General features: G+C 43.9%; 1 protein-coding gene across 1 annotated transcript; it reads left to right on the forward strand.

Annotated features, from left to right (window-relative positions):
* Positions 1-2234: 2234 nt before the first annotated feature.
* Positions 2235-26105, forward strand: rin3 (Ras and Rab interactor 3). The gene is made up of 14 exons (XM_029712955.1): positions 2235-2702; positions 10619-11828; positions 12083-12197; positions 13419-13491; positions 13927-14018; positions 15082-16250; positions 16493-16656; positions 17220-17374; positions 19921-20117; positions 20355-20466; positions 20809-20943; positions 21125-21288; positions 22362-22495; positions 23132-26105. Exons 1-14 carry the CDS (start codon positions 2656-2658, stop codon positions 23532-23534), a joined length of 4170 nt encoding a protein of 1389 aa, XP_029568815.1. The 5' UTR covers positions 2235-2655; the 3' UTR covers positions 23535-26105.
* The last annotated feature ends 998 nt before the right edge of the window (positions 26106-27103 follow it).

Genomic DNA, 27103 nt, shown 5'->3' on the forward strand with positions numbered 1-27103 from the left:
ATAAAATCCATGTTCACAAGCAACAAGTGTGCGGTTAAAATTGGCAAAAAAACACACACCTTTCTTTCCACAGGGCCGTGGGGTGAGACAGGGACGTAGCTTAAGCCCCATCCTCTTCAACATATATATCAACGAATTGGCGACGGTACTAGAATGGTCTGCAGCACCCGGCCTCACCCTACTAGAATCTGAAGTCAAATGTCTACTGTTTGCTGATGATCTGGTGCTTCTCTCCCCAACCAAGGAGGGCCTACAGCAGCAAGACAAGTAAGACAGACAGTAAGACAAAATTAATGATGTTCCAAAAAAGGTCTAGTTGCCAGGACCACGAATACGAATTCCATCTAGACACAGTTGCCCTAGAGCACACAAAAAAATGTACATACCTCGGCCTAAACATCAGCGCCACAGGTAACTTTCACAAAGCTGTGAACAACCTGAGAGACAAGGCAAGGACCTTCTACAACATCGAAAGGAACATAAAATTCTGACAAAAAATACTTGAATCAGTTATAGAACCCATTGCCCTATACGGTTGTGAGGTCTGGGGTCCGCTCACCAACCAACAATTCACAAAATGGGACAATCACCAAACTGAGACTCTGCATGCAGAATTCTGCTAAAATATCCTCTGTGTACAACGTAAAACAACAAATAATGCAGGCAGAGCACCCGCTAATGATCAAAATCCAGAAAAGAGCCGTTAAATTCTACAACCACCTAAAAGAAAGGGATTCCCAAACCTTCCATAACAAAGCAATCACCTACAGAGAGATGAACCTGGAGAAGAGTCCACTAAGCAAGCTGGTCCTGGGTCTCTGTTCACAAACACAAACAGACCCCACAGAGCCCCAGGACAGCAACACAATTAGACCCAACCAAATCATGAGAAAACAAAAAGATAATTACTTGACACATTGGAAAGAATTAACAAAAAAACTGAGCAAACTAGAATGCTATTTGGCTCTAAACAGAGAGTACACAGTGGCAGAATACCTGACCACTGTGACTGACCCAAACTTATGGAAAGCTTTGACTATATACAGACTCAGTGAGCATAGCCTTGCTATTGAGAAAGGCCGTCATAGGCAGACCTGGAGAGAAGACAAGCTATGTTCACACTGCCCACAAAATGAGGTGGAAACTGAGCTGCACTTCCTAACCTCCTGCCAAATGTACGACCATATTAGAAACACATATTTCCCTCAGATTACACAGATCCACAAAGAATTCGAAAAACAAACCCAATTTTGATAAACTCCCATATCTACTGGGTGAAATACCACAATGTGCCCTCACAGCAGCAATATTTGTGACCTGTTGCACAAGAAAAGGGCAACCAGTGAAGAACAAACACCATTGTAAATACAACCCATATTTATGTTTATTTATTTTCCCTTGTGTACTTTAACCATTTGCACATCGTTACAACACTGTATGTATACATAATATGATATTTGAAATGTCTTTATTCTTTACACTCTTCTGTGAGTGTAATGTTTACTGTTCATTTTTATTGTTTATTTCACTTTTATATATTATCTACTTCACTTGCTTGGGTAATGTTAACATATGTTTCCCATGCCAATGAAGCCCCTTGAATTGAATTGAGAGAGAGAGAGAGAGAGAGAGAGAGAGAGAGAGAGAGAGAGAGAGAGAGAGAGAGAGAGAGAGAGAGAGAGAGAGAGAGAGAGAGAGAGAATAACTAACAAGTGTGTGTGAGAGAGAAGTACTGCCAAGTGTGTGAAAGAGAGAGAAGAACTGCCAAGTGTGTGTGAGAGAGAGAATAACTACCAAGTGTGTGTGTGTGAGAGAGAGAGAGAATAACTACCAAGTGTGTGTGTGTGAGAGAGAGAGAGAATAACTACCAAGTGTGTGTGTGAGAGAGAGAGAGAGAGAATAACTACCAAGTGTGTGTGAGAGCGAGAGAGAGAGAGAATAACTACCAAGTGTGTGTGTGAGAGAGAGAGAGAATAACTAACAAGTGTGTGTGAGAGAGAGAAGTACTGCCAAGTGTGTGAAAGAGAGAGAAGAACTGCCAAGTGTGTGTGAGAGAGAGAATAACTACCAAGTGTGTGTGTGAGAGAGAGAGAGAGAATAACTACCAAGTGTGTGTGAGAGCGAGAGAGAGAGAGAGAGAGAGAGAGAGAGAATAACTACCAAGTGTGTGTGTGAGAAAGAGAAGTGGGACAAGAAGAGGAGAAAGAGAGGGGGGGTCTAGAACCGTTTTTTTAGGAGATCTGTGATCTTGGCAGACCTGAAGGCGAGCTGTGTGAAAGGGGTAGTGGAGTGGAGGAGAGGAGAGGAGGGCGGCAGGCTGACCACACTGGTCTACCTCTTCCTGAAAGCAACGCCACTCAGAGAGACAGGAAGTAAAGACACACAGAAAGAGGGGAGGGGGAAAGAAAGAGTCAGAGAGAGAGAATACTTTTCCTGTCACCTAACTTTTTGAAAACTGCGGAACTAGAGTGTGAAAAATAAAGATAGAGAGGAACACAGTGTGAGATAGAAAAAGGAGATTGAGAACAGATCCAAGGACATGGAGGAGTTCTCAGGCTACCAACATGGATTGTTCCAGTGGAGTTGTGTGTGACTGACGGAGGGGGTTGCTTTGAAGACGGACTTTAGGAAAGAGTTTGGAGTCTGAACGACAGAATGATGAAAACAGCTGTTCTCTCTCAGGAGACCGGAGCATCTACTGGGTATGAAGAATCAAACTCTGTTACAACCATAGAAATATAATATCTAGAATGGGCTTAGAGCCTCTAACTGGTCCACGCCAGCGGTAGCAGAAAATATTTTTGTATCTCAGATTGTTATGACAGTTCTCACATAGAAACTTAATTGGGAGGAAGGATGTTTTAAATGTTTTTACATTTGTATCACAAACCATTTTTGAGAAAATCATTATGAAAGTGGCCATTTTAGGTCCTTTTTAGACACGTCTCTTGTAAGACCCAATGATCTGTCAACCGTACATGATACAGACAATGTCTTGGAGCCATTATACTCCTTATAGTGTGCTCTAACATATGGAGTATGTCTAGATTCTGAAATATAATTTTCATGTTCCTTCATTCAACATAAAAAATATTACTATTAACATTTTTGATTTTGCTTATTTTTAACACATATAGTTTTTAACAATTTACTCTTCAAACACGTCAACTTTCCAGAGTGGGCTCTCTGGTACTTTTAATTACACATTCTATACATAGAAATTGACATTAAAGGTCATTATTAACCATTCCCCACCCTCCTTTAGGATTGTACATTCAGCAAGTTTATTGCACCTTTATTTAACTAGGCAAGTCAGTTAAGAACAATTGCTTATTTTCAGTGACAGCCTAGGAACAGTGGGTTAACTGCCTTGTTCAGGGGCAGAAAAACAGATTTTGACCTTGTCAGCTCAGGGATTCAATCTTGCAACCTCTCGGTTAATAGTCCAATGCTCTAACCACTAGGCTACCTACCACCAGCAACAGCAGAGGGAGTTTCCTTTCAATCCATTTTCCCATTCACTGCATTGCTGGTGTTCTTAAAATATATCATACCTTCAGAATTAGCAGAGAGCCAACTATGGAAATTTGATGTACTTGTAGATTATATTGTTCTGAACAATATCTATTCAAATTAACAAAATCAAAAAGAGTAGTTTTGAGATATCAATATTTTTAATTATGAATAAATTAATGTGAATAATTGCATTTCAGAATCTAGCCATACTCCATATTTGAGAGAACACTGTAGGGAGTCTGTATCATGTACAGTTTACAGAGGTCTTACAAGAGACGTGTCTAAAAAGGACCGAAAATGCCCACTTTCATAATGATTTTTCTCAAAAATGGCCTTTTCAACAAACTGTCACCTTTTCTTTACTGCAACTCAGTATTAGGAAAGTAATCTTACTGTTTAGTATACTCAGTGTATATATACACCCCCTGGATGCTAATCTATCACAGGGCCTTACACCCAATCTATCTCCCTACTGCTGAGTGCCAAACAGGGATGCACCAGGTCCCATTTTTACAGTCTTTGGTATGACTCGGCCGCGGATCCAACTCCCAACCTTCCAAACTCAGGGAGGCCATTGACTTGGTCTTCAGAGTAAATAGTATACATTTACCCCCAAGCTTTATTGCACAGAAAATTTTAAATTGGGTTGTGAACCCCCTGCCAGGACTGGGTAGAAATGAAAGCAAGGAGAAAGCAGCTTCAGAGGAAAATTGATTTTTAGATAAACTGAATCTGCTGAGAATGGGGGAAAATGTTCCAAACTGGAAAGGAATGAGACCGGCATATATGATGGAGGGCCCTGTGTTTTGGGATGTCACGTCACATGACCTCGATTTTTACCTTCATTTTAAGCCTTTTCCAGGCATGAGAATTACACCTAAATGAAATCAATTGTCTGAGGATGGTGCTGTCCATCTGTCATAAAAAGAAAAGGTGACAGTTTGTTGAAAAGGCTTTAAATAGAGGTCCAGGTCAGGTGACAATCCAGGTCAGGTGACATAGTTATCCAAAACACATGGCCCTACACATGAGTCATGGTTTACAAGCTTTTTCATGAACCTTCTCATCCCGCCGATCCTCCAGCAGAGGAGGCGGCTCCGGTTAGGGGCGTAACCCCCGCTCCGCCCGCTGATCCCTCCGCTTTTGTGTCACCGGACTCTGGATCGTCGCCGAAGGACCCGGACCGTGGATCATCACCAGAGGTTCTGGACTGCGGACCGCCGCTGGAGGTTTTGGACTGTGGGCCGTCTCAGGAGGTTCCGGACTGCGGGCCGTCTCAGGAGGTTCCGGACTGCGGGCCGTCTCAGGAGGTTCCGGACTGCGGGCCGTCTCAGGAGGTTCCAGACTGGGAACTGTCGCCAGAAGCTCTCGACTGGGAACTGTTGCCAGAAGCTCTGGACTGGGAACTGTCGCCGGAAGCTCTGGACTGGGAACTGTTGCCAGAAGCTCTGGACTGGGAACTGTCGCCGGAAACTCTGGACTGGGAACTGTCGCCGGAAACTCTGGACTGGGAACTGTTGCCAGAAGCTCTGGACTGGGAATGCGCACTGGAGGCCTGATGCGTGGGGCTGGCACAGGTGGCGCCAGGCTAGTAACACGCACCTCAGGGCGAGTGCGGGGAGCAGGAACAGGACACCCCGGACTGGGCAGGCGCGCTGAAGGTCTGATGCGTGGGGCTGGCACAGGTGGCGCCAGACTGGTGACACGCACCTCAGGGCAAGTGCGGGAAGCAGGAACAGGACACCCCGGACTGGGAATGCGCACTGGAGGCCTGATGCGTGGGAGTGGCACAGGTGGCGCCAGACTGGTAACACGCACCTCAGGGCAAGTGCGAGGAGCAAGCACAGGGCATACCAGGCTGGATAGACTCACTGGAGGCTGGGTACGTGGGGCAGGCACAGGATATACTGGGCCGTGGAGGCGCACTGGAGATCTCGAGCGTAGAGCTGGCACAACCCGTCCTGGCTGGATGCTCAACCTAGCTCGACATATGCGGGGCACGGGCACAGATCGCACCGGGCTGTGAATGCGCACTGGCGACACAGTGCGCATCACCGCATAACACTGTGCTTGCTTCGTCACTCACTCCCCACAGTAAGCACGGGGAGTTGGCTCAGGTCTCCAACCTGACTCTGCCAATCTCCCCGTGTGCCCCCCCCAAATTGTAGTAGGAAGGAGCTGACCAAAGTGCAGCGTGATTATCGTTCCACATTTTTATTGAACTGTGAAACTATGCAATACATATAAATAAACTGAATAACAAAACAACAAACCGTGACGCAGAGGTGAAACATACACTAACTCAAAGACAATCTCCCACAAACCCAGGTGGGAAAAACACCTACTTAGGTATGACCTCCAATTAGAGACAACGAGGACCAGCTGCCTCTAATTGGAGATCATCCCAAACAAAACCCAACATAGAAATACAAAACTAGAACATAGCAACATAGAAAAACTAAACTAGAAAACCCCCGTCACGCCCTGACCTACTCTACCATAGAAAATAACAGCTTTCTATGGTCAGGACGTGACATACAGTATATACACTTTTGTAATGATGTACAAAAGAGAAAATAAATAAACATAAATATGGGTTGTATTTACAATTGTGTTTGTTCCTCAGAAATATTGCTGCTGTGATGGCACACTGTGGTATTTCACCCAGTAGATATAGGAGTTGATCAAAATAGGGTTTATTTTCAAATTCTTTGTGGGTCTGTATAATCTGAGGGAAATATGTGTCTCTAATATGGTCGTACATTTGGCAGAAGGTTAGGAAGTGCAGCTCATTTTGTGTGCAGTGTGCACATAGCTTGTCTTTTCTTGAGAGCCAGGTCTGCCTATGGCAGCCTCTTTCAATAGCAAGGCCATGCTCACTCAATCTGTACATAGTCAAAGCTTTCCATAATTTTGGGTCAGTCACAGTGGTGCCACTGTGCCGCTATTCTGCCAGCGTGTACTCTCTGTTTAGGGTCAAATAGCATGCTAGTTTACTCATTTTTTTTGTTATTTCTTTCCAATATGTCAAGTAATTATCTTTTTATTTTCTCATGATTTGGTTGGGTCTAATTGTGTTGCTGTCCTGGTGCTCTGTGGGGTCTGTTTGTGTTTGTGAACAGAGCCGCAGGAACAGCTTGCTTACGGGACTCTTCTCCAGGTTCATCTCTCTGTAGGTAATGGCTTTGTTATGGAAGGTTTGGGAATCGCTTCCTTTTAGGTGATTTTAGAACTTAACGGCTTTTTTCTGGATTTTGATCATTAATGAGTATCGGCCTAATTCTGCTCTGCATGCATTATTTGGTGTTTTACGTTGTACACAGGATATTTTAGCAGAATTCTGCATGCAGTCTCAATTTATTGTTTTCCCATTTTGTGAATTGTTGGTTGGTGAGCAGACCCCAGACCTCACAACCATAAATGGCAATGGGTTCTATAAATGATTCAAGTATTTTTAGCCAGATCCTAATTGGTATGTCAAATATTATGTTCCTTTTGATGGTATAGAAGGTCCTTGCCTTGTCTCTCAGATTGTTTACAGCTTCCCGTACCCCTTAATACATTCAACCTCCAGCTGCGTACCCCCTCCAGCACCAGGGTCAGGGCACTCTCAAATGTTGTTTTTTGCCATCATTGTAAGCCTGCCACACACACACTGTACGACACATTTATTAAACATAACAATGAGTGTGAGTTGTCACAACCCGGCTCGTGGGAAGTGACAAAGAGCTGTTATAGGACCAGGGCGCAAATAATAATATAATAACAATCAATAATTTTGCTCTTTATTTAGCCATCTTACATATAAAACCTTATTTGTTCATCAAAGATTGGGAAAAACTCACCACAGGTTAATGAGAAGGGTGTGCTTGAAAGGATGCACATAACTCTGCAATGTTGGGTTGTATTGGAGAGTCTCAGTCTTAAAACCTCTCTTGGGGAGGTGGGACGCTAGCGTTTCACCCACGGTTCACACTATTCAACAGCCAGTGAAAAATCAGAGCGCCAAATTCAAAACCACCAAATGTCATAATTCAAAGTTCTCAAACATACGACTATTTTACACCATTTTAAAGATACACGTCTCCTTAATGTAACCACATTGTCCGATTTCAAAAAGGCTTTACGGCGAAAGCATGAAGTTAGATTATGTTAGGACAGTTCCAACACAAGAAAAACCACACAGCCATTTTCCTAGCAAGGACAGGCGTCACAAAAAACAGAAAACCAGCTAAAATTATGCACTAACCTTTGACGATCTTCATCAGATGACACTCCTAGGACATCATGTTACACAATACATTCATTTTATGTTCGATCAAGTTGATATTTATATCCAAAAACAGCATTTTACATTGGCATGATGTTCAGAAAATATTTTGCCTCCAATACTGTCGGTGAATCAGCACTACAATTTACAAAAATACTCATCCTAAACGTTGATAAAATATTAAACTGTTATTCAAAGAATTATAGATGAACATCTCCTTTATGCAACCGCTGTGACAGATTTCAAAAAAGCTTCACGGGGAAAGCACACTTTGCAATAATCTGAGTACTGAGCTCAGAAAAAGACATCAAGCAATACAGATACCCGCCATTTTGGAGTCATCTAAAATCATAAATAGCATTAGAAATATTCACTTACCTTTGATGATCTTCATCAGAAGGCACTTCCAGGAATCCCAGGTCCACAATAAATGTTGTTTTGTTCGATAAAGTCCATAATTTATGTCCAAATACATCAGTGTTGTTTGTGCGTTCAGTAAGCTACTCCAAGTGTAGGAAGCGCGGCCAAAATGTCACGACGAAAAGTAAAAAAAAGTTATATTTACGCTCGTTCAAACATGTCAAACATTGTATAGCATCAATCTTTAGGGCCTTTTTAACTTAGAACTTCAATAATATTCCAACCGGATGATTCCAATGTCTTGAAAAACGTTTTGGAGCACAGCTACCTCCTCACGTGAATGCGCGCCTATGAACTCATGTGCTTTCCTGAGTCAACAACTTCCAACTTCCTTTGTTCGCTCTCTGTTCACCATAGACGCCACAAACAACTTTCTAAAGACTGTTGACATCTAGTGGAAGCCTTAGGAAGTGCAAAATGAACCCTAAGTCACTGTGTGTTGGATAGGCAATGACTTGAAAAGACTACAAGAACCAGATTTCCCACTTCCTGGTTGGATTTTTCTCAGGTTTTTGCCTGCCATATGAGTTCTGTTATACTCACAGACATCATTCAAACAGTTTTAGAAACGTCAGAGTGTTTTCTATCCAAATATACTAATAATATGCATATTCTAGATCCTGGGCCCGAGTAGTAGGCCGTTTAATTTGGGTACGTTTTTCATCCGGCCGTGAAAATACTGCCCCCTACCCAAGAGAGGTTAAATCATTTCCCACACACAGTCTGTGCCTGTATTTAGTTTAATGCTAGTGAGGGCCGAGAATCCACTCTCACATAGGTACTTGATTGCAAAGGGAATCAGTGTCTTAACAGCACGATTTGCCAAGGCAGGATACTCTGAGTGCAGCCCAATCCAGAAATCTGGCAGTGGCTTCTGATTAAATTCCATTTTCACAGAACTGCTTGTTGCAATTTCGATGAAGCTCTCTTGTTCAGATATTGGTAAGTGACTGGAGGCAGGGTATGAAAGGGATAACGAATCCAGTTGTTTGTGTTGTCCGTTTCGGGAAAGTACCTGCATAATTGCGCACCCAGCTCACTCAGGTGCTTCGCTATATCACATTTGACATTGTCCGTAAGTAAGAGTTCGTAAGAGTTCATTTGCACACAAACAATCATACAGTGATGGAAAGACCTGTGTGTTGTCCTTGTTAATGCAGACAGAAAAGAGCTCCAACTTCTTAATCATAGCCTCAATTCTGTCCCTCACATTGATCATTCAGGCTAGATAAAACTTCACCCAGATAGGCCAGTTGTGTGAGAAACTCGTCATCATGCAAACAGTCAGACAACTGAAAATTATGGTGAGTAAAGAAAACATTAAAAACTTGTCAATTCTTTGCCCCTTGTATGTTGTAAAAGCGTTACATGGTCGCTACCCATATCATTGCATAATGAAGAAAATACATGAGAGTTCAGGGGCCTTGCTTTAACAAAGTTAATCATTTTCACTGTAGTGTCCAAAACGTATTTCAAGCTGTCAGGCATTCCCTTGGCAGCAAGAGCCTCTTGGTGGATGCTGCAGTGTACCCAAGTGGCGTCGGGAGAAACTGCTTGCACGCATATACCAGGAGCTGTGCCAGGCCTGCCATGTCTGTTGACTCATCCAGCTGTAACGCATAGAAATCACTGGCTTGTATGCGAAGCAGTAATTGTTTCAAAACATCTCCTGCCACGTGAAACAGCGTTGTTTGATGAAGGAATTGTCGGGAAAGGTTTTTTGGGTCTTTTCCCCCAGCATTGTCCCAGCCATATCCACAGCATCAGGAAGAATTAAGTCCTCCACAATAGTATGGGGCTTGCCTGTCCTAGCCACTCGGTAGCTCACCATATAAGACACTTCTAGCCCCTTCTTTTTAATGGTATCTGTTGCTTTTATACATCTTACTACTCGAAAGTTGTCTTTATTCTCGTTCAAAAAACTCCCGTGGCTTATTTTTCAAATTCTCATGTTTCATTTCTAAATGTCTGCGCAAGAGTGAAGGTTTCCCGCGAGAGAGTAATGGTTAATGTGGTTGGAGGTTAATTATTTGACTAGGCTACCTGTATTTGACATTGTGTTGTTATTTCGCTGAACACTAGATGGTTTCATTTTATTTTTGGCAGTGAAATGAGGCTACTCAAGTGAGAAAAAACCTCACCCAAATGTATAGCCCCATTGGAAAATATAAAAATGTACTGTTTGAAAATATTTTCTTTTATTTTTTTAAATGTGAATCACATTTTTATTTGACGTACCCCCGATGGCATTGCACATACCTCAGTTTGGGAATACCTGCTCTAGGGCAATGGTGTCTAGATGGAATTTGTATTTGTGGTCCTGGCAGCTGGACTTTTTTTCGAAGAACATTATTTTAGTCTCTCTCTCTCTCTTTCCTATCTTTCTCTCATATCTCTCGTCTCTCTCTATAGGGTGAATGCTGAGCCTCGCTCCCCACCTAGACCCCTCCTCACCCCTACCTTATCTTCAGGATCAACAGCACTATTCCCCCCTCCCAGACCTGTTCTCTCCTCAGGACCACCCCTGATGGCTCCTCCGACTCTCCACTCCAAACCCTCCCCACCCCCTGACCCAACTCCCTCACCTCCACCTGTCTACCTGGACTCCTCCTCCCTCCTCCCTTCACCCCTCATACCCTTCTCACCCTCCTCACCCACACCGCCCCTTCATTCAGCTTCTGAACCACTCCCTTCTCAAATTGACTTGGCCATTGATGCCACTGACACAACTGATGTCCCCGATGCCGCTGTCCCTAAGGAATGTATTCCCTCTTTATCCAGACCCCTAGTCCTCGATGTCCCGGACATCTCTACTTCCACCCTTGTCACATCACTACCCCCTCAGGTCTTAGAGACCTCAACTCCTCCACTCCCCACACCCCAGGTACCTGATGTCCCAGAGACATCTACTCCTCCCTTCCCCACACCAGTACCCCCTCAAGTCTCAGAGCCCTCTACACTCCCCCTTCCTGACATCCTGGATGTCTCTGCTCCTCCCCTCCCCTTACATATGTCCTCTTCAGTCCCAGAGCTTTCCTCTTCAGAACTAACCCTACCAGCACCTTCATCTCAGCCAGTCCCAAAGCCCTCATCTATGCTCATCTCTTCTCCCATTGTAACTCCCATCTCAAAACCCTCCTCGCTTCCTATCTCTTCTCCCCACGTACCCCCTATAGCAAAACCCCCTCTGTCCACTCCCCCCATTCCTCCTCTCTCAAAACCCTCCGTACCTCCGCCTCCCCGTGTTCCTCCTTTCTCAAAGATCTCCTCACCCCCTCTTCCTAGACCCTCAGCACCTCGAAAACTCTCTGGTCCACCCCAGCCGAGACCCCCCGTACCTCACCCTCACTCGATAGCCAAACCCTCCTCTCCAGCTCTCCCCAGACCCCCACTTCCATCCATGAAGTCCTCCTCTCCCCCTCTACCCTCCCCACTAGTCCCTCTAGCTCCCAAGCCCGACCCAGCTTCGGCCTCATCGCCAGCCCCATCTCCAACCCAAGCCACAGCCCCACGTGCCAGCATCAGTATCCTGGAGAAACTGATCAAAACTTGCCCGGTGTGGTTGCAGCTGGGTATGGCCCAGGAGAGGACCACACTCATACTGAAGAAAGAAATCCCTGGGGTGAGAGTTACTAACATGTTCTTTACATAAACACATAGGCACATGATGTATCTGTGGTTGACTGTGGTCGACTGTTCTGCAGCCGAACAACGGTGATGTAGCTGTACAAACCGTTCACACACTCATTCATTGGTCACATACTCATCAAAAATACTTACAAAACACATGTAGGGGCAGCCATCGTTGAAAGATTTCCTCATGTATATTTGTTGTATGATAATAGATATTAAAAGCATTACTTTGTGTACCCACAGATATTTTTAGTGCGTAAAAGCCCCGACCAGAAATCCATGGTGCTGTCAGTAGGTGTATCTGACAAGCAGGAGGAGCTTCAGGTCCAGGACGTTCTGATTAAGGAGGAGAAGTCACGTGAGTATCCTAACCAGAGAAGGTCAATATAGGGTTAGGATAAATCCAGGCTTGTAATTGGATCTATCCTAACCCTAAGCCTCAACTGTCTCCCACTGAAATGTCTGTCCTGTCCTCAGACCCTGGTGAACAGTCTGTGGTAAAAAAGTATGGGGACTATCTGTGTTACAGCCATCAGTCCTGCTACGCCATCCATCAATCCAAACACAGAACACATGATGCTACCCCATCCATCAATCCACACACAGAACACATGATGCTACGCCATCCATCAATCCAAATACAGAACACATGATGCTACCCCATCCACCAATCCACACACAGAACACATGATTCTACCCCATCCACCAATCCATACACAGAACACATGATGCTACCCATCCATCGATCCAAACACAGAACACATGATCCTACCCCATCCATCAATCCATACACAGAACACATGATGCTACCCCATCCACCAATCCACACACAGAACACATGATCCTACCCCATCCATCAATCCACACAAATAGAACACATGATGCTACCCCATCCATCAATCCACAGACATAGAACAAATGTTTCTACCCCATCCACCTATCCACACACAAAACACGTGATGCTACCCCATCCATCAATCCACACAAACAGAACACATGATGCTACCCCATCCACCAATCCACACACAGAACACATGATGCTACCCCATCCACCAATCCACACACAGAACACATGATGCTACCCCATCCATCAAACCACACACAGAACACATGATGCTAGCCCATCTATCTACACACACAGAACACATGATGCTAGTCCATCCAACCACACAGCTGCTCTATGTGACATGCTCTATGTATGACTCCTGTGGGGGAGAAGGGTGGGAGGGTGAGGGGGCTGTGTGACCACAAGCTTCCTGTCCTGGGCTGGATGTTGACACTACTTTGAGCTCACAAGACCCTGGTTGCAGCATAGGGATGTGTGTGTGTGTGTGTGTGTGTGTGTGTGTGTGTGTGTGTGTGTGTGTGTGTGTGTGTGTGTGTGTGTGAGAGAAAGAGAGAGAGAGAGACGGAGAGAGAGAATCTGTTGAAAAGTATGTTTGCAGTTTCATCTGTTGAATCATGTGTGCAACCTCTCGGTCCCAATCTATCTCTACTGCATGACTAAGAGATCATTCTGAAGTAGAATGTCAGTATTCATATAATATTCTGTTATAACAACCTCTCCCTCCTCTACCAGTGATATACCTGGAAGGGTCTGTTTTGGTCTTTGACAACATCTTCAAACTCATCGCCTTCTACTGTGTCAGCCGGTAAGACAAGACAATTCCCATCAGACCTATGGTTCAACATATAGTAGTATCCTGTAGTATCTACCGAGTAAGTCGACAAGACAAGACTATCTTGCAGATCCTACAGATGTAGGATCTTAATTTGAGCCAGTTTGATACAGCAGGAAAAGAATCCTGCCGCAACAGCAAATTTGAATTATTATGTGGATTATAATTCATGGACATTTTAGTAGGGGTTGATACATTTTTCTTGAGTGAAAATCAAGTCTGAAATTTTAAAGTGGAAATTAGAAACTTCAGAAGACTTTTTCAACCTCAAATACACTACAAGTTTAAAATGTCCTGAATTACAGGAACGTTCTCCTGCAACAGGCTGATCAAATGAAGATCCTTCATCTCGCACTTGAAAATATTTTTTATAATAAATGAATAATAATGTGATGAATTATCTTCCAGGGATATTCTACCCTTCACCCTGAGGTTGCCTCAGGTCATCGTCCAGGCAACCAAGTATGAAGATATAGAGATGATATCGACGTTAGGCTCAGGTAGGTAGTGGGACATTCTGAACACCTCAGCATGTCATTATATCACTTTCAGGCAAGGTTGACTAGAGAAAGACCCTGTGAGCGAAATGGAGGTGAAGTGTCTCAACAGTGTGAGTGAGTGTGTGGACTCTGTGTTTCAGTTTCAAGTTTGAATGTCACACGCACAAGTACAGTGTGTGTGTGTGTGTGTGTGTGTGTGTGTGTGTGTGTGTGTGTGTGTGTGTGTGTGTGTGTGTGTGTGTGTTATATGGGCTAGCTTCCTCCTTTAATAGCTATGAAACAAAACCCTCCCATTTAATCATAGAACAGAGATCCATTTATAGTCTAATGTATTTAGTTCCTCTCTGCATTGTGAATACTGATCGCTCATCATCAACCAGTTGTCTTTGATAAAGCTTGTTATTTAGTGAAAATAAAAGTATAATTATCTGACGATAATAGTGTCAGAGTTCAGCCCTAGTGATGGTAGACTGGTAACTATTTCTGATGGTGGACTGGTAACTATTTCTGGTGGTAGACTGGTAACTATTTCTGATGGTAGACTGGTAACTATTTCTGATGGTAGACTAGTAACTATTTCTGATGGTGGACTGGTAACTATTTCTGATGGTAGACTGGTAACTATTTCTGATGGTGGACTGGTAACTATTTCTGATGGTAGACTGGTAACTATTTCTGATGGTAGACTGGTAACTAATTCTGGTGGTAGACTGGTAACTAATTCTGGTGGTAGACTGGTAACTATTTCTGGTGGTAGACTGGTAACTATTTCTGGTGGTGGACTGGTAACTATTTCTGGTGGTGGACTGGTAACTCTTTCTGATGGTGGACTGGTAACTATTTCTGATGGTGGACTGGTAACTAATTCTGGTGGTAGACTGGTAACTATTTCTGATGGTAGACTGGTAACTATTTCTGATGGTGGACTGGTAACTATTTCTGGTGGTGGACTGGTAACTATTTCTTTCTCACCTCTATGAAATAGATCACCATCACACAGAAATAAAGCATTACTTTGAAATGTTCTCAGTAATCACAGTGACCTATTTCTTTCTCCTCACAGATTTCTGGGGTTCTCAGCTTCACAGCTCCTCAGAAATGGTCAAACGTGAAGACCAGGGTCAGGGCCACAGCAGTTCGTCCTGTGAGATCCAGCTGTCCACCGGGAATAGTAATGACCGTCTGTGGTACATCAACCCCATCTTCATCAAGGAGTACTGCAGCAGCCTGGAGGCCTCCACCCTCGTCCCAGCTCCCATCCACAGAAGCCAGAGTCTGAACACCCCAGGCCCGGGGCAGGTGCAGGTACCCCCCAAGTTCAAACGCCCCCCACCCAGGCCCCCAAATGTCCCAGAGGGCTTGATTCTGTCACAGGTGGCTAAGCAGGGTGCCAGAGGGGAAAGTGTCTCCCCCAGGTCTCCACCCCCACCGCGAACAGTAATAGCCAAGGCAGCAGGTCAGAAAGCAGAAAGAGACAGCAGCAAAGACACTGAGGAGGGAGAGGGAGCTGCTTCTCAACTCGTCTCGGAGAAAGAGGTGTCAGTTACTGTTACTGACTCAGTAGCAGCTACTCAGCCTCTACAGCCACTGTCACCGCGCGGAGCAACAGCAGGACAGAAACACCCAGCACCCCGACCACCCCCACACAGGATACCACTCGTACCCCTTCGGCGGAAACCCTCAGAGAACCGTCCCTCAATCCCGGGACAGGAGGGCGGTGTTGATCCAGTGCCTGTTGCTTCACTGGTCTGCATCGATGACACCACTAACATGGCAGAGGAGAAGTTAGGAGTGGAATCCCATGCATGTGAGACAGAGACAGTGCAGAACAAAGGGACATCAGGTGCTTCAAACATCAGTGAGGTTGTTACCGTGGCTACAGCCCCACTGACGAAGAGGGCCGCACATCCAGTCCCGCCTCCCAGGAAGAAGAAACCCTCTCAGTTCACGCCCACCAGACCTCTCTCCAGAAACATGATAAGCGGAGGACTTCTGTCAATCAATTCATCATCGGATACCCACCAGAACTTTAGCACCCCCTCGCCTGCTTCGAGGCCGACTTCCTTCCCCGTGAGGGAGGCCAGGGGGACAGATGTGTCCCTGTACTCCCCTGATGGTGAAGCTGTCTTCCCTGCCCTGGAACATGACTCCTACTCTACCAGCAGTACAGAGGAGGAGGCTGACACTGTGGCCAGCGGGGCTGTAGGGACCGGTGGGACCAACAACACCAAGGTTCATATATCTTTAATTGATTTATTTCACCTTTATTTCACCAGGAAGTCCCCTTGACTTCCCATTTAACATTATTACGAACTGTATAACTAACATCATACAGTAACCTAACTAAAAGCTTCATTTCTGTACCTATTCAATTGCTGCTGTGACTTTGTTACTGTATGTGAAGCTGTATGACATTTTCCTGTAACATAATCAAAATGAAATACTTATCATTAAAAATCAATAATAACCTCCAGGTGTCGATGAAGAGGACCCCTACCATCATGCTGGACCGAGCCAAGCACCGCTTCTCCAGCGTGTTCACTAACTTCATGAACACCGACCACAAGCTCCAGAAGAGAATCCTAGAGCTGTCCAGGGATGGGAGCTCCTACTTCGGCACCCTGGTGAAGGACTACAGGTAGAAGATCCGTTCAACACAGATTTCTCAGAATCGCTTAGTTGATGGTTAGGGCCACACATATTTTGACTCACAACTGGATCTTGTTCATATCTGTCTAATGAGCAATTGTAATGCTTTTCGTAGGAGAAGTTTCGGAGTCAGGCGCAGGACACAGGGATGAGTGCAAACAAAACGTTTTACTCAAAAAACAATAATCCAACTTCTCCCACAGTAATAAAACATGGCTGGGAGAAATCACCTCCAACAACTACAAAACAGGAAACAATCACATACAAGACAAACATGAAAGCCAGAGGGTTAAATAATGAACGTAATCAGGGAATATGAAACAGGTGTGTATAATTAAGACAAAACCAAACGAATAGGGAAACATAGATCGGCGGCAACTAGTAAGCCGGTGACGTCGATCGCCGAACGCCGCCCGAACAAGGAGAGGGGCCGACTTCGGCGGAAGTCGTGACAGCAATGGAAAATGTCATTTACATTTGTTCAATGTCCCTAATTTTGTAATCGATTTGGACACCCTTGATGTACTAATCAATAAATGTATCTGACCCCAGATTGTATATCCTGGAGACCATGGGGAAGCATAGCTCCAGCACTGAGCTGCTGCAGGAGATCAGGCAGATGATGACCCAGCTGAAGAGTTACCTCATCCAGAGCACTGAGCTGCAGAACCTACTGGAGCCCAACATCTACACAGAGGACAAACTAGGTGAGATACAGTCTAATTAGAGGCTAGATACAGTAACATAGTCTAGCAGTTGTAATCTTAGAGTTACTGCAGTTAGTAGAGCATAGCGTTGCAATTGAAGGATTCTGGGTTCGATTCCCTGGGCCTGCTTAATTTTCCTTGATATTCTCAACATGCATCTGTCAATACACAACGTTAGACGCACCATTTTCAAGACTCTTTACACACTCAAAATACTGAGTTCCTCTTGCTCCTTATTTTGAGACACACCCCCCCGATACAGTTTGTAATAATACATTCCATTAGCAGACACGTTTATCCAAAGCGACTTACAGTCATGTGTACGTACACATTAACACTGTCTTTCACATGAATGCTTCAGTTCTCACTAATCTTCAAATTAACATGCGTAACATATTCAGTGTCCAACATCACATTTGGCAAACAGGATGTTCCCCTTATTTACTGTCAAACAGGAGACAGTTGTATATCACAGTCTTCACTGTGTGCATTGGAAATGAGACTTTCTAGTGACACCTGTGAAATTACAACAGGGACAGACAACATGGTTGTTTATGAGGGTTGTCACTGTTAACATTTGATGGTTTAATTGTGTTTAATATCAAACTTATTTGGCCTCCACCGTGAATGCTGGATGTCAGGTTTTCTTACATATAAATGCAGTATATATGCAAGTGATGATAAAATTCTTACTGAATTAATAAGCCGACATACACTACATGACCAAAAGTATGTGGACACCTGCTCGTCGAACATCTCATTCCAAAATCATGGGCATTAATATGGAGTTGGACCCCTTTGCTGTTATAACAGCCTCCACTCTTCTGGGAAGGCTTTTCACTAGATGTTGGAACACTAGATGTTGGACTTGCTTCCATTCAGCCACAAGAGCATTAGTGAGGTCGGGCACATTGATGTTGGGCGATCAGGCCTGGCTTGCAGTCGGCATTCCAATTCATCCCAAAGGTGAGGTAAGGGCTCTGTGCAGGCCAGTCAAGTTCTTCCATATCGATCCAGATCGACCAATTTCTGTACGGACCTCGCTTTGTGCACGAGGGCGTTGTCATGCTGAAACAGGAAAGGGCCTTCCCCAAACTGTTGCCACAAAGTTGGAAGCACAGAATCGTCTAGAATGTCATTGTATGCTCTAGCGTTCAGAGTTCCCTTCACTGGAACTAAGGGGCCTAGCCCGAACCATCAAAAACAGCTCCAGACCATCCTCCTGCACCAAACTTTACAGTTGGCACTATGCATTCAGGCAGGTAGCGTTCTCCTTGCCTCCGCCAAACCCAGATTAGTCCGTCGGACTGCCAGATGGTGAAACGTGATTCATCACTGCAGAGAACACGTTTCCAGTGCTCCAGAATCCAATGGCAGCGAGCTTTACACAACTCCAGCCGACGCTTGGCATTGTGCATGGTGATCTTAGGCTTGTGTGCGGCTGCTTAGCCATGGAAACCCATTTCATGATGATCCCGACGAAAAGTTATTGTGCTGACGTTGCTTCCAGTGGTAGTTTGGAACTTGGTAGTGAGTGTTGCAACTGAAGATTTTTACGCGTTTCAGCACTTAACGGTCCCGTTCTGTTAGCTTGTGTGGCCTACCACTTCACGCTGAGCTGTTGTTGCTCCTAGACATTGCCACTTCACAATAACAGCACTAACAGTTGACCGGGGCAGCTCTAAAAGGGCAGACATTTGCATGGCTGTGTACACCTGTCAGCAACGGGTGTGGCTGAAATAGCCAAATCCACTAATTTGAAGGGATGTCCACATACTTTTGTATATATATTGTAGACGGATGTGGTGGATTGAGACACACCCCATGCAAAAAACTCTCTAGATTAAAGATAAACTCCACCCAAAAACGATATTTCGATATTTGTTTCATTAGTTCATTCTTGACAGAGTCCCAAATGTTTTTTTATTATGTTACTTAGATGGACGCACGGGTGCATCAATAGACTCTGGATTAATATAAACTGGGTGGTTTGAGCCCTGAATGCTGATTGGCTGACAGCCGTGGTATATCAGACCAAATGACAAAACATTTATTTTTACTGCTCTAATTACATTGGTAACCAGTTAATAACAGCAATAAGGCACTTCGGGGGTTTTTGGTATATGGCCAATATTCCACGGCTAAGTGCTGTGTCCAGGTGCCACGTCATGCCTAAGAACATCCCTTAGCCTTGGTATATTGGCCATATACCACACCCCCTCTGGCCTTACTGCTTAAATATAATAACTTATTTTTCCTCCAGCGTGAATGCTGAATGTCAGGTTTTCTTACACAGTGTACGTATAAATACTGTATATATTCAAGTGGGGATAATATTCAGACTAAATTAATAAACATTTGGTTATCTTTTGTCCATAAAGAACTATAACTGCAGGAAGAAATATATTAGTCAGAGCGCGTAGAGTAGACAGGGAGTCTAACATAAAGTCAAATCATTACGTAGCTGCCTGCAACAAGCTCTCTTCTCAACTAGAAATGGTGCCCACTGATTTCTAACCAGTGGGTTTTGTCATGTTCCTCTCCAGAGGTGATTATTGAGGCTGCCATGTGTAAGGCTATGCTGAAGCCTCTGAGGGAGGCTGTGTATTCAGGCCTGAAAGACATCCACGCCAGGGACGGCTGTCTGAAGAGACTGAGGGAGAACCAGAGTGTCGTCCTGGGTACCACCACCACAGAACTGGGGATCACCACCAGCGTCCCAGAGACCCCTGTCATGGAGAAGGTAGACAGTAATGGGCTGCATCTGAAATGGTACCTTAATGGTTCCTATGTAGTGCTTTACTGTTGACCGGGGCACTCACCTTTACATGGCCCCTGACCCTGCATTCTGTTTTGGTCTTGTACAGTGTGGGTTTTGTCTGCTGCTGTATGACATGAATTTCCCGTCAGGAATTAACAAAGTACATCTTTCCATCCATCTATCCATCCGTCCGTCCGTCCGTCCGTCCATCTATCTTAGATCCAGCTGAAGTTGACGACCCTCCACCAGGAATACTCCCCTCAGAAGAAGATTGATCTGCTCCTTAAGACCTGCAAGATCATCTATGAATCCATGTCTATAGGCTGTCCAGGTGAGGAGGCGTCTTTGTTGCTGGGCAGATTTTGGTGGTTGAATTATAATGAACTTTGTTATGTTGTTTGTTAGCATAAGAGTAGTCTCACGATGTCATCCTCCCAAGTCTCTTTTTAATTAGGACTCCACTATCTCCAAACGAAAGCCAGGAAGCATGAAAATCAGGGCTAGTTTACGAGCGCAGATTGACTTTGATAATGATTATTACTGCCGGACGACACCAGTGTCTACAAATACCTGAATGAGAGGGGAGATTGAAGTTGATGTTGATTGATCATTACTGCCACACAAATACCTGACTGTCAGGTGAACTGACTAAGATGGTGGTTGACGTTTCCAGCAGGGAGAGCCCATGGTGCAGATGACTTCCTCCCGGTGCTGATGTACGTCCTGGCCAGGAGCAACATGGCCTTCCTGCTACTGGATGTAGAGTATATGATGGAGCTGATGGACCCTGCACTGCAGCTAGGAGAGGGTAGGGACAATCTAAATTTGATACACGCGCACACACACACACACACGCGTAAACACACACACACGCGTAAACACACACACACATACAAACACACACATAACAGCACTGACGCACACATAGTACCAATGTTAGATGCAGTGTATGTGCCTCATAATGATGACTATCTTGTGTGTGTCACCAGGCTCCTACTACCTGACGACTACGTATGGAGTGTTGGAGCACATAAAGAACTATGAGAAGCAGGTGGTGACACAGAAGCTCAGTCTGGAGATCCAGAACTCTATCCACCGCTGGGAGAAGAGACGCACCCTGAACAAAGCCAGCGTGTCACGTTCATCTGTTCAGGTCAGTACCACTAGGGTAGCACACACAGAGGGTTAGGGTTAGGGATAAGGGTTGGGGTTAAGGCTAAAGTTAGGGTTAGGGATAAGGTTTGGGGTTAAGGCTAGAGTTAGGGTTAGGGATAAGGGTTGGGGTTAAGGCTAGAGTTAGGGTTAGGGATAAGGGTTGGTGTTAAGGCCAGAGTTATGATTAGGGTTAGGGATAAGGGTTGGGGTTAAGGATTAAGGGTTAGGGATAAGGATTAAGGATTAAAGCTAGGTTAGGGATATAGCTAGAGCTAGGGTTAGGGTTAAGGCTAGGGTTAAGGGTTAGGGTTAGGGATATAGCTAGGGTTAGGGATAGGGATATAGCTAGAGCTAGGGTTAAGGTTAGGGTTAGGAGTTAGGGTTTGAAAGGAGAGGGTTATGATTAGGGTTGGAAAGGAGAGGGTTAGGGTTAGGGGTTAGGGATAGGGTTTGAGTTTGAGTTTGAGTTAGGGGTTAGGGATAGGGTTTGAGTTTGAGTTTGAGTTAGGGGTTAGGGATAGGGTTTGGGTTAGGGTTGGAAACGAGAGGGTTAGGGTTAGGGATAGGGTTTGAGATAGGGTTTGAGATAGGGTTTGAGATAGGGTTTGAGATAGGGTTTGAGATAGGGTTTGAGTTAGGGTTTAAGTTGGGGTTAGGGATTGGGTTTGAGTTAGGGTTAGGGATTGGGTTTGAGTTAAGGATAGGGTTTGAGTTAGGGTTAGGGTTAGGGATAGGGTTGAGTTAGGGATAGGGTTTGAGTTAGGGTTGGAAAGGAGACCCTCCTGAACTAGGCCTGGTAGTCCAGTCAGGCTGGGTTAGGGTTAGGGTTTGAGTTAGGGTTAAGGTTAGGGATAGGGTTTGAGTTAGGGTTGGAAAGGAGACCCTCCTGAACTAGGCCCGGTAGTCCAGTCGGACTCAGAGTAATGGAATAGAAAATGTCACTGCAGTATTTTGATATTTGATCATTATGACTATATCAGTATTCTTTGAAATTGTATTGTCATTATGTTGACAATAACACAAATTGTCATATGATATTTCATGTCCTCTTTTTGCGCTGTCCCGTTGCAGGGCTTCATCAACGTGTCGTTCCTGGAGGCGGGGTGCAACACTAAGACCATGAGGGTCTGCCCCAACACCACAGCCCAGGACCTGTGTGCCCAGTGTGCTGACAAGTTTGAGGTGGCAGAGCCAGAGTCCTACAGGTACAATCTCCTACCGTTGTGCCCTTGAATAAGGCACTTAACCACTCCAAAACTGCACTCTCCATCCAGGGGCGTTGCTCCGTGGCTGACCCTGTGCATGTCAATATGTTTATGCTGACCCTGTCTCACAAAATGAAAATGAAGTATTTATTGCATTCTATTCTGTTCTATTCTATTCTGTTATATTCCATTCTGTTCTATTATGTTCACTTCTATTCTATTATATTATATTATATTCTGTTCTGTTCCATTCTATTCTGTTGTATTCTCTTGTATTGTGTTCTGTTCTATTCTATTCCATTCTATTATGTTCTATTCTATTATGTTCTGTTGATTACTGTTCTATTCTGTTCTCTTCTATTCTGTTATATTGCTCTGTTCTGTTCTTTTCTATTCTATTCTGTTCTATTCTGTTCTGTTCTATTCTGTTCTGTTCTCTTCTGTTCTATTCTATTCTGTTCTGTTCTGTTCTGTTCTATTCTGTTCTGTTCTCTTCTGTTCTATTCTATTATGTTGTATTCTGTTCTGTTCTATTCTGTTCTGTTGTCTTCTGTTCTATTCTATTATGTTATATTCTGTTATGTTTTGTTCTATTCTGTTCAATTCTATTCTATTATTTTCTATTCCATTTTACAGCCTGAGTGTGCTGGTGGAGGGCCACCACCAACTCCTGGCCCCTGAGGAGTTCCCCCTCACCATCAAGTCCAGTCTCCACCACAGTCAGCCCCTCAAGGAGTACTACATTGTTTACCGGCCTGGAAGGACAGAGTCAGAATCCCAGGAGGCAGAATCAGAATCCCAGGAGGCAGAATCAGAATCCCAGGAGGCAGAATCAGAATCCCAGGAGGCAGAATCCCAGGAGGCAGAATCCCAGGAGGCAGAATCCCAGGAGGCAGAATCCCAGGAGGCAGAATCCCAGGAGGCAGAATCCCAGGAGGCAGAAGGACAGGAGGCAGAAGGACAGGAGGTGGAGAGCGAGGAGCCAGCTCCCGCAGCCAAGCCAGAGCCTGAGGAGGAGGAGAGTCTGATCGAGATATGATGAGATCAGTGTGCGGGTGCGTGGGTGTGTGTGTGCGTACATGCATGTGTGGGACAAAGGATCAAGGAGCTGCTCAAGTGAATACAATGGCTTCCACCTCAATCATTATAGCCATTTTAAATGAGATATTGGTTTTTGCCTTATACACAACCATATAGACAATGTTTAGGTCTGCCCTTGACAATGTGGATACATTCTGAAAGACGAGAACCACCATTATCACCTCACCTTGATCTTCAGGTCTGAATATCAAATCACACAACAGGAGACTCAAGTTTACTTTAGCTTCCATACAGATGTGCTCTATCTTCATTTGATCCGTTTCTCACAGCAGGACAATAATCCTGCAGCAACAGGAAATGTGAATTATTATGTGTATTATAATTAATTGATATTTTTGTAGGGGTTGACACATTTTTCGTTAGGGAAAATCAAGTCTAAAATGTTTAGTGGAAATTACAAACTTTAGAAGCCTTTGAAAAAATCGAGTACACTACAACTTTGCATTTCCTGCTGTGCAGGAACAACAGAGTGATCAAATTAAGACAGTACATCTGTATGGCTTCTATTGTAAGTCATATTGCTCAGTGAAGAAGATCCACCACCGTCAACTCATGTAGAACTGGTTCATACTTCAGACTTTGAATATCATACAGGGGATCCACTCAAGTTCACTTCAGCTTTTATATTACTTCTATGATAACTAGCGCTGTGAGTCCTTCTTCCTCTTTCTGCAAGGTTGACCAAAGCTACAGAGATAAAGAGGATATCGTCCTCCTCTAGTTTGAAAGGGTACAATAGGCTGTATAATTAAACTGTAATGGATCTGGATAAGGAGTCTCTGCCTGCATTCCAAATGGCACATTATTCCCTATGTAGTGCACTACTTTTGACCATGGCCCATAGTCTGGTCAAAAGTAATGCACTATGTAGGGAATAGGGTGTTATTTGGGACACAGTCAATGTTTCCTGTCCGGACGGTGTTCGTTTTCATATTTAACAGATTATTTGCTTCTGCCACAGTTCAGATTGACAATCAGCTGTTCATTGGTTTTGCTAATCGAATTTAGCATGACAATATCCTTGCCAATAATTATGTCACTGGGTTTATATGCTCAAGAAAGACTCTGCGACTCTGTACTGTACATCCATATTTGCTGTGCTGGTTTGTATACTCTTGTAGCTGTGCTGTGGCCACATTACATTGGTGTCCTGGAAGAACCTTTGAAGTCTCATTCTGGAGGGGATCTGCTACAATGCCATTCATTTTAAGTTCAAATCCAAGTCTACCAGGCACTGATTGTGTACAGCAATATTATACTGTAATTACATTATATAGCATTATGGCTTTGATCGGGTTTTTTTCACATTGATGAGTTGACTGTTTTGTTTTTATAAGGTGAAAGTTGAAATGGTTTATGTGGATGTATCAAGAGATGAAACCCAGTAAAACATTGTTTTTTTTAATCATTTCATAAATTCCGATATTTCCCATTTTAAATATTTGGGAGTAAATATATTTCCTTTCTTTGTTAAAACCATTGCCAGAACTTTAACAGAACTCTAAAATCAATTCAATCTGCCTCAGTAGATGGAATAATATCCCAGTTGCTTTAACAGGCAGAATATCTATTGTCAAAATGAATATATTGCTATGGCTGAATTTCTATTGTTCAATGCTTTCCATGTCTCTCCCTTCTGGATATTGGGATACAGTTCATAGTGAGGTTACGAAATGTATAGTATATGGCAAGGTATGGCAAAATTAGCAAACTTGCAAAGAAGGAAAGACGTAGGAGGACCCAAGTTTAAATTGTATTTCCAGACACTAGCATTTCGCCCCATCCTGTTTGTTTAGAAATTATTCTGCTTCCCCCTGGCTGAGTACAGAAATACATATTGCCCTGGAAGACGAATTCTTCACTGATAGATCCCTTAAACCAGGGATCATCAACTAGATTAAGCTGCGGACAGAGCTTTTTCTTTTTCTTGAGCGATGGTCGGGGCCAGAACATAATTAAAAATCATTTGTACACTGCAAATTGACCGCAAGAAGCCCAAACATATCTAATATTTGACTAAAACATAATCATTTCAAACCTTACTTACATTTGCATTAGTGCTGCGCTATTAACCAAAATGTCTGTTATTTTTCGGCTTTTGAACAACTAATTGACTGACATCGGTTCAATTATTTGAATTTGTTACTTTTTTTCTTCTGTGAGCTCAATGCACAGTTTCTGTAGAGATAAATCAGATCCAGCCTGAACTCTGCGGTGTAGTAGTGAGTTGAAGTTTCCAACAGGCCAGTATTGTCACATCTTCTCCTGCTCCTCCCGTCTGGCATACGACGTCGCCGACCAACGGTCCTGGGATTCATCATTACGCACACCTGTTAATCATTATGATTCACACCTGGACTTCATTACCTTCATAATTTCCTCCCCTTTATATGTCACTCTCTTATGTTCACTCACCAGTTGGTATTATTCTTCTGTACCGGTGTGTAGCCACATGGAATTGTCTCGTTCATGGTTTTGTTGTTTTATTAAACGTTTCACCTGCACCTGCTTCCCGACTCACAGCTCCATTATTACACGTATTCTACATAGTTTAGCGAATAAAACGTGGTAATTAACTACAATGACCATAATCCATTGCTGATCTACCTGTCCGGTCTGTCTTTCTTTTAGGCTGCTACGGAAGAGATAATGCGCGATCGTGAGGCAATATAGAGAGCAGATGTTACTTAGCTAGGTATCTCTATCTAAAAATACATGATCTAAGGGATTTATAGTTGGTATGCAGCAATCATAAAAGTATGCCTTATTTACTTTGAAGAACTACAAAATTGTGTTTTTGTCAGACAGCAGAGATGAGATTATGACTTGGAATTAAATAATAAAGTCATTAAATAAAACAAATCCATTCCACAACAACTACTGGTCCGACTGGTACTAGATGGGTATACCTACTGAGTGTATAGTAAGACAGAGAGGCGCTATTTCGCTCTCTTGGATTCTTTCTCTGGTGAGATAGTTTCAGCCACTTGCTAATTGTAAGACGGTGCCTACATACATGGAAGCTCTGCTTGTATTTCTTACATTATTAGCCCAGGACATTTTTGCTGTTGTTGTGTTATTACATACAGCTGGAAATAACTTTTGGATATCAGAGTGGAGGTAACTCACCAGCATTACGACCAGCAATACAACTTTCCTGAATTGGATTCTTTGTTCGTACATCCCAGGACAATTTAACTTATCCCAGAGGCTGCTCCAAGTCACCGCCGGCAGAGAAGAGGTATTCGGAGTGGACTTCTAATCTGACTCAGGAGGCATGCACACCATCCACCACTTCAGAGTAATGTTCAGTCTCTGGACAATAAAGTAGATGAGCTCAGGGCGAGGATCTCCTTCCAGAGAGACATCAGGGACTGTACCATACTCTGTTTCACGGAATAATGGTTCTCTCCGGATATACTGTTGCTGTCCATACAGCCAGCTGGGTTCTCAGTACATCATACAGACAGGAATAAAGAACTCTCGGGGAAGAAAGGTGGTGGTGTA

This window comes from Salmo trutta, chromosome 25, assembly GCF_901001165.1.
Source record: "Salmo trutta chromosome 25, fSalTru1.1, whole genome shotgun sequence".
Taxonomy (NCBI): domain Eukaryota; kingdom Metazoa; phylum Chordata; class Actinopteri; order Salmoniformes; family Salmonidae; genus Salmo; species Salmo trutta.

What these genes read in the sequence shown, in the direction of transcription:
- rin3 (XM_029712955.1), top strand. Translation starts at nt 2,656, where the DNA reads ATGATGAAAACAGCTGTTCTCTCTCAGGAGACCGGAGCATCTACTGG. An exon ending in GCCTTCTACTGTGTCAGCCG is followed by an intron (nt 13,492 to 13,926) that starts GTAAGACAAGAC and finishes ATTATCTTCCAG; the next exon opens with GGATATTCTACCCTTCACCC. An exon ending in TGCACTGCAGCTAGGAGAGG is followed by an intron (nt 20,944 to 21,124) that starts GTAGGGACAATC and finishes GTGTGTCACCAG; the next exon opens with GCTCCTACTACCTGACGACT.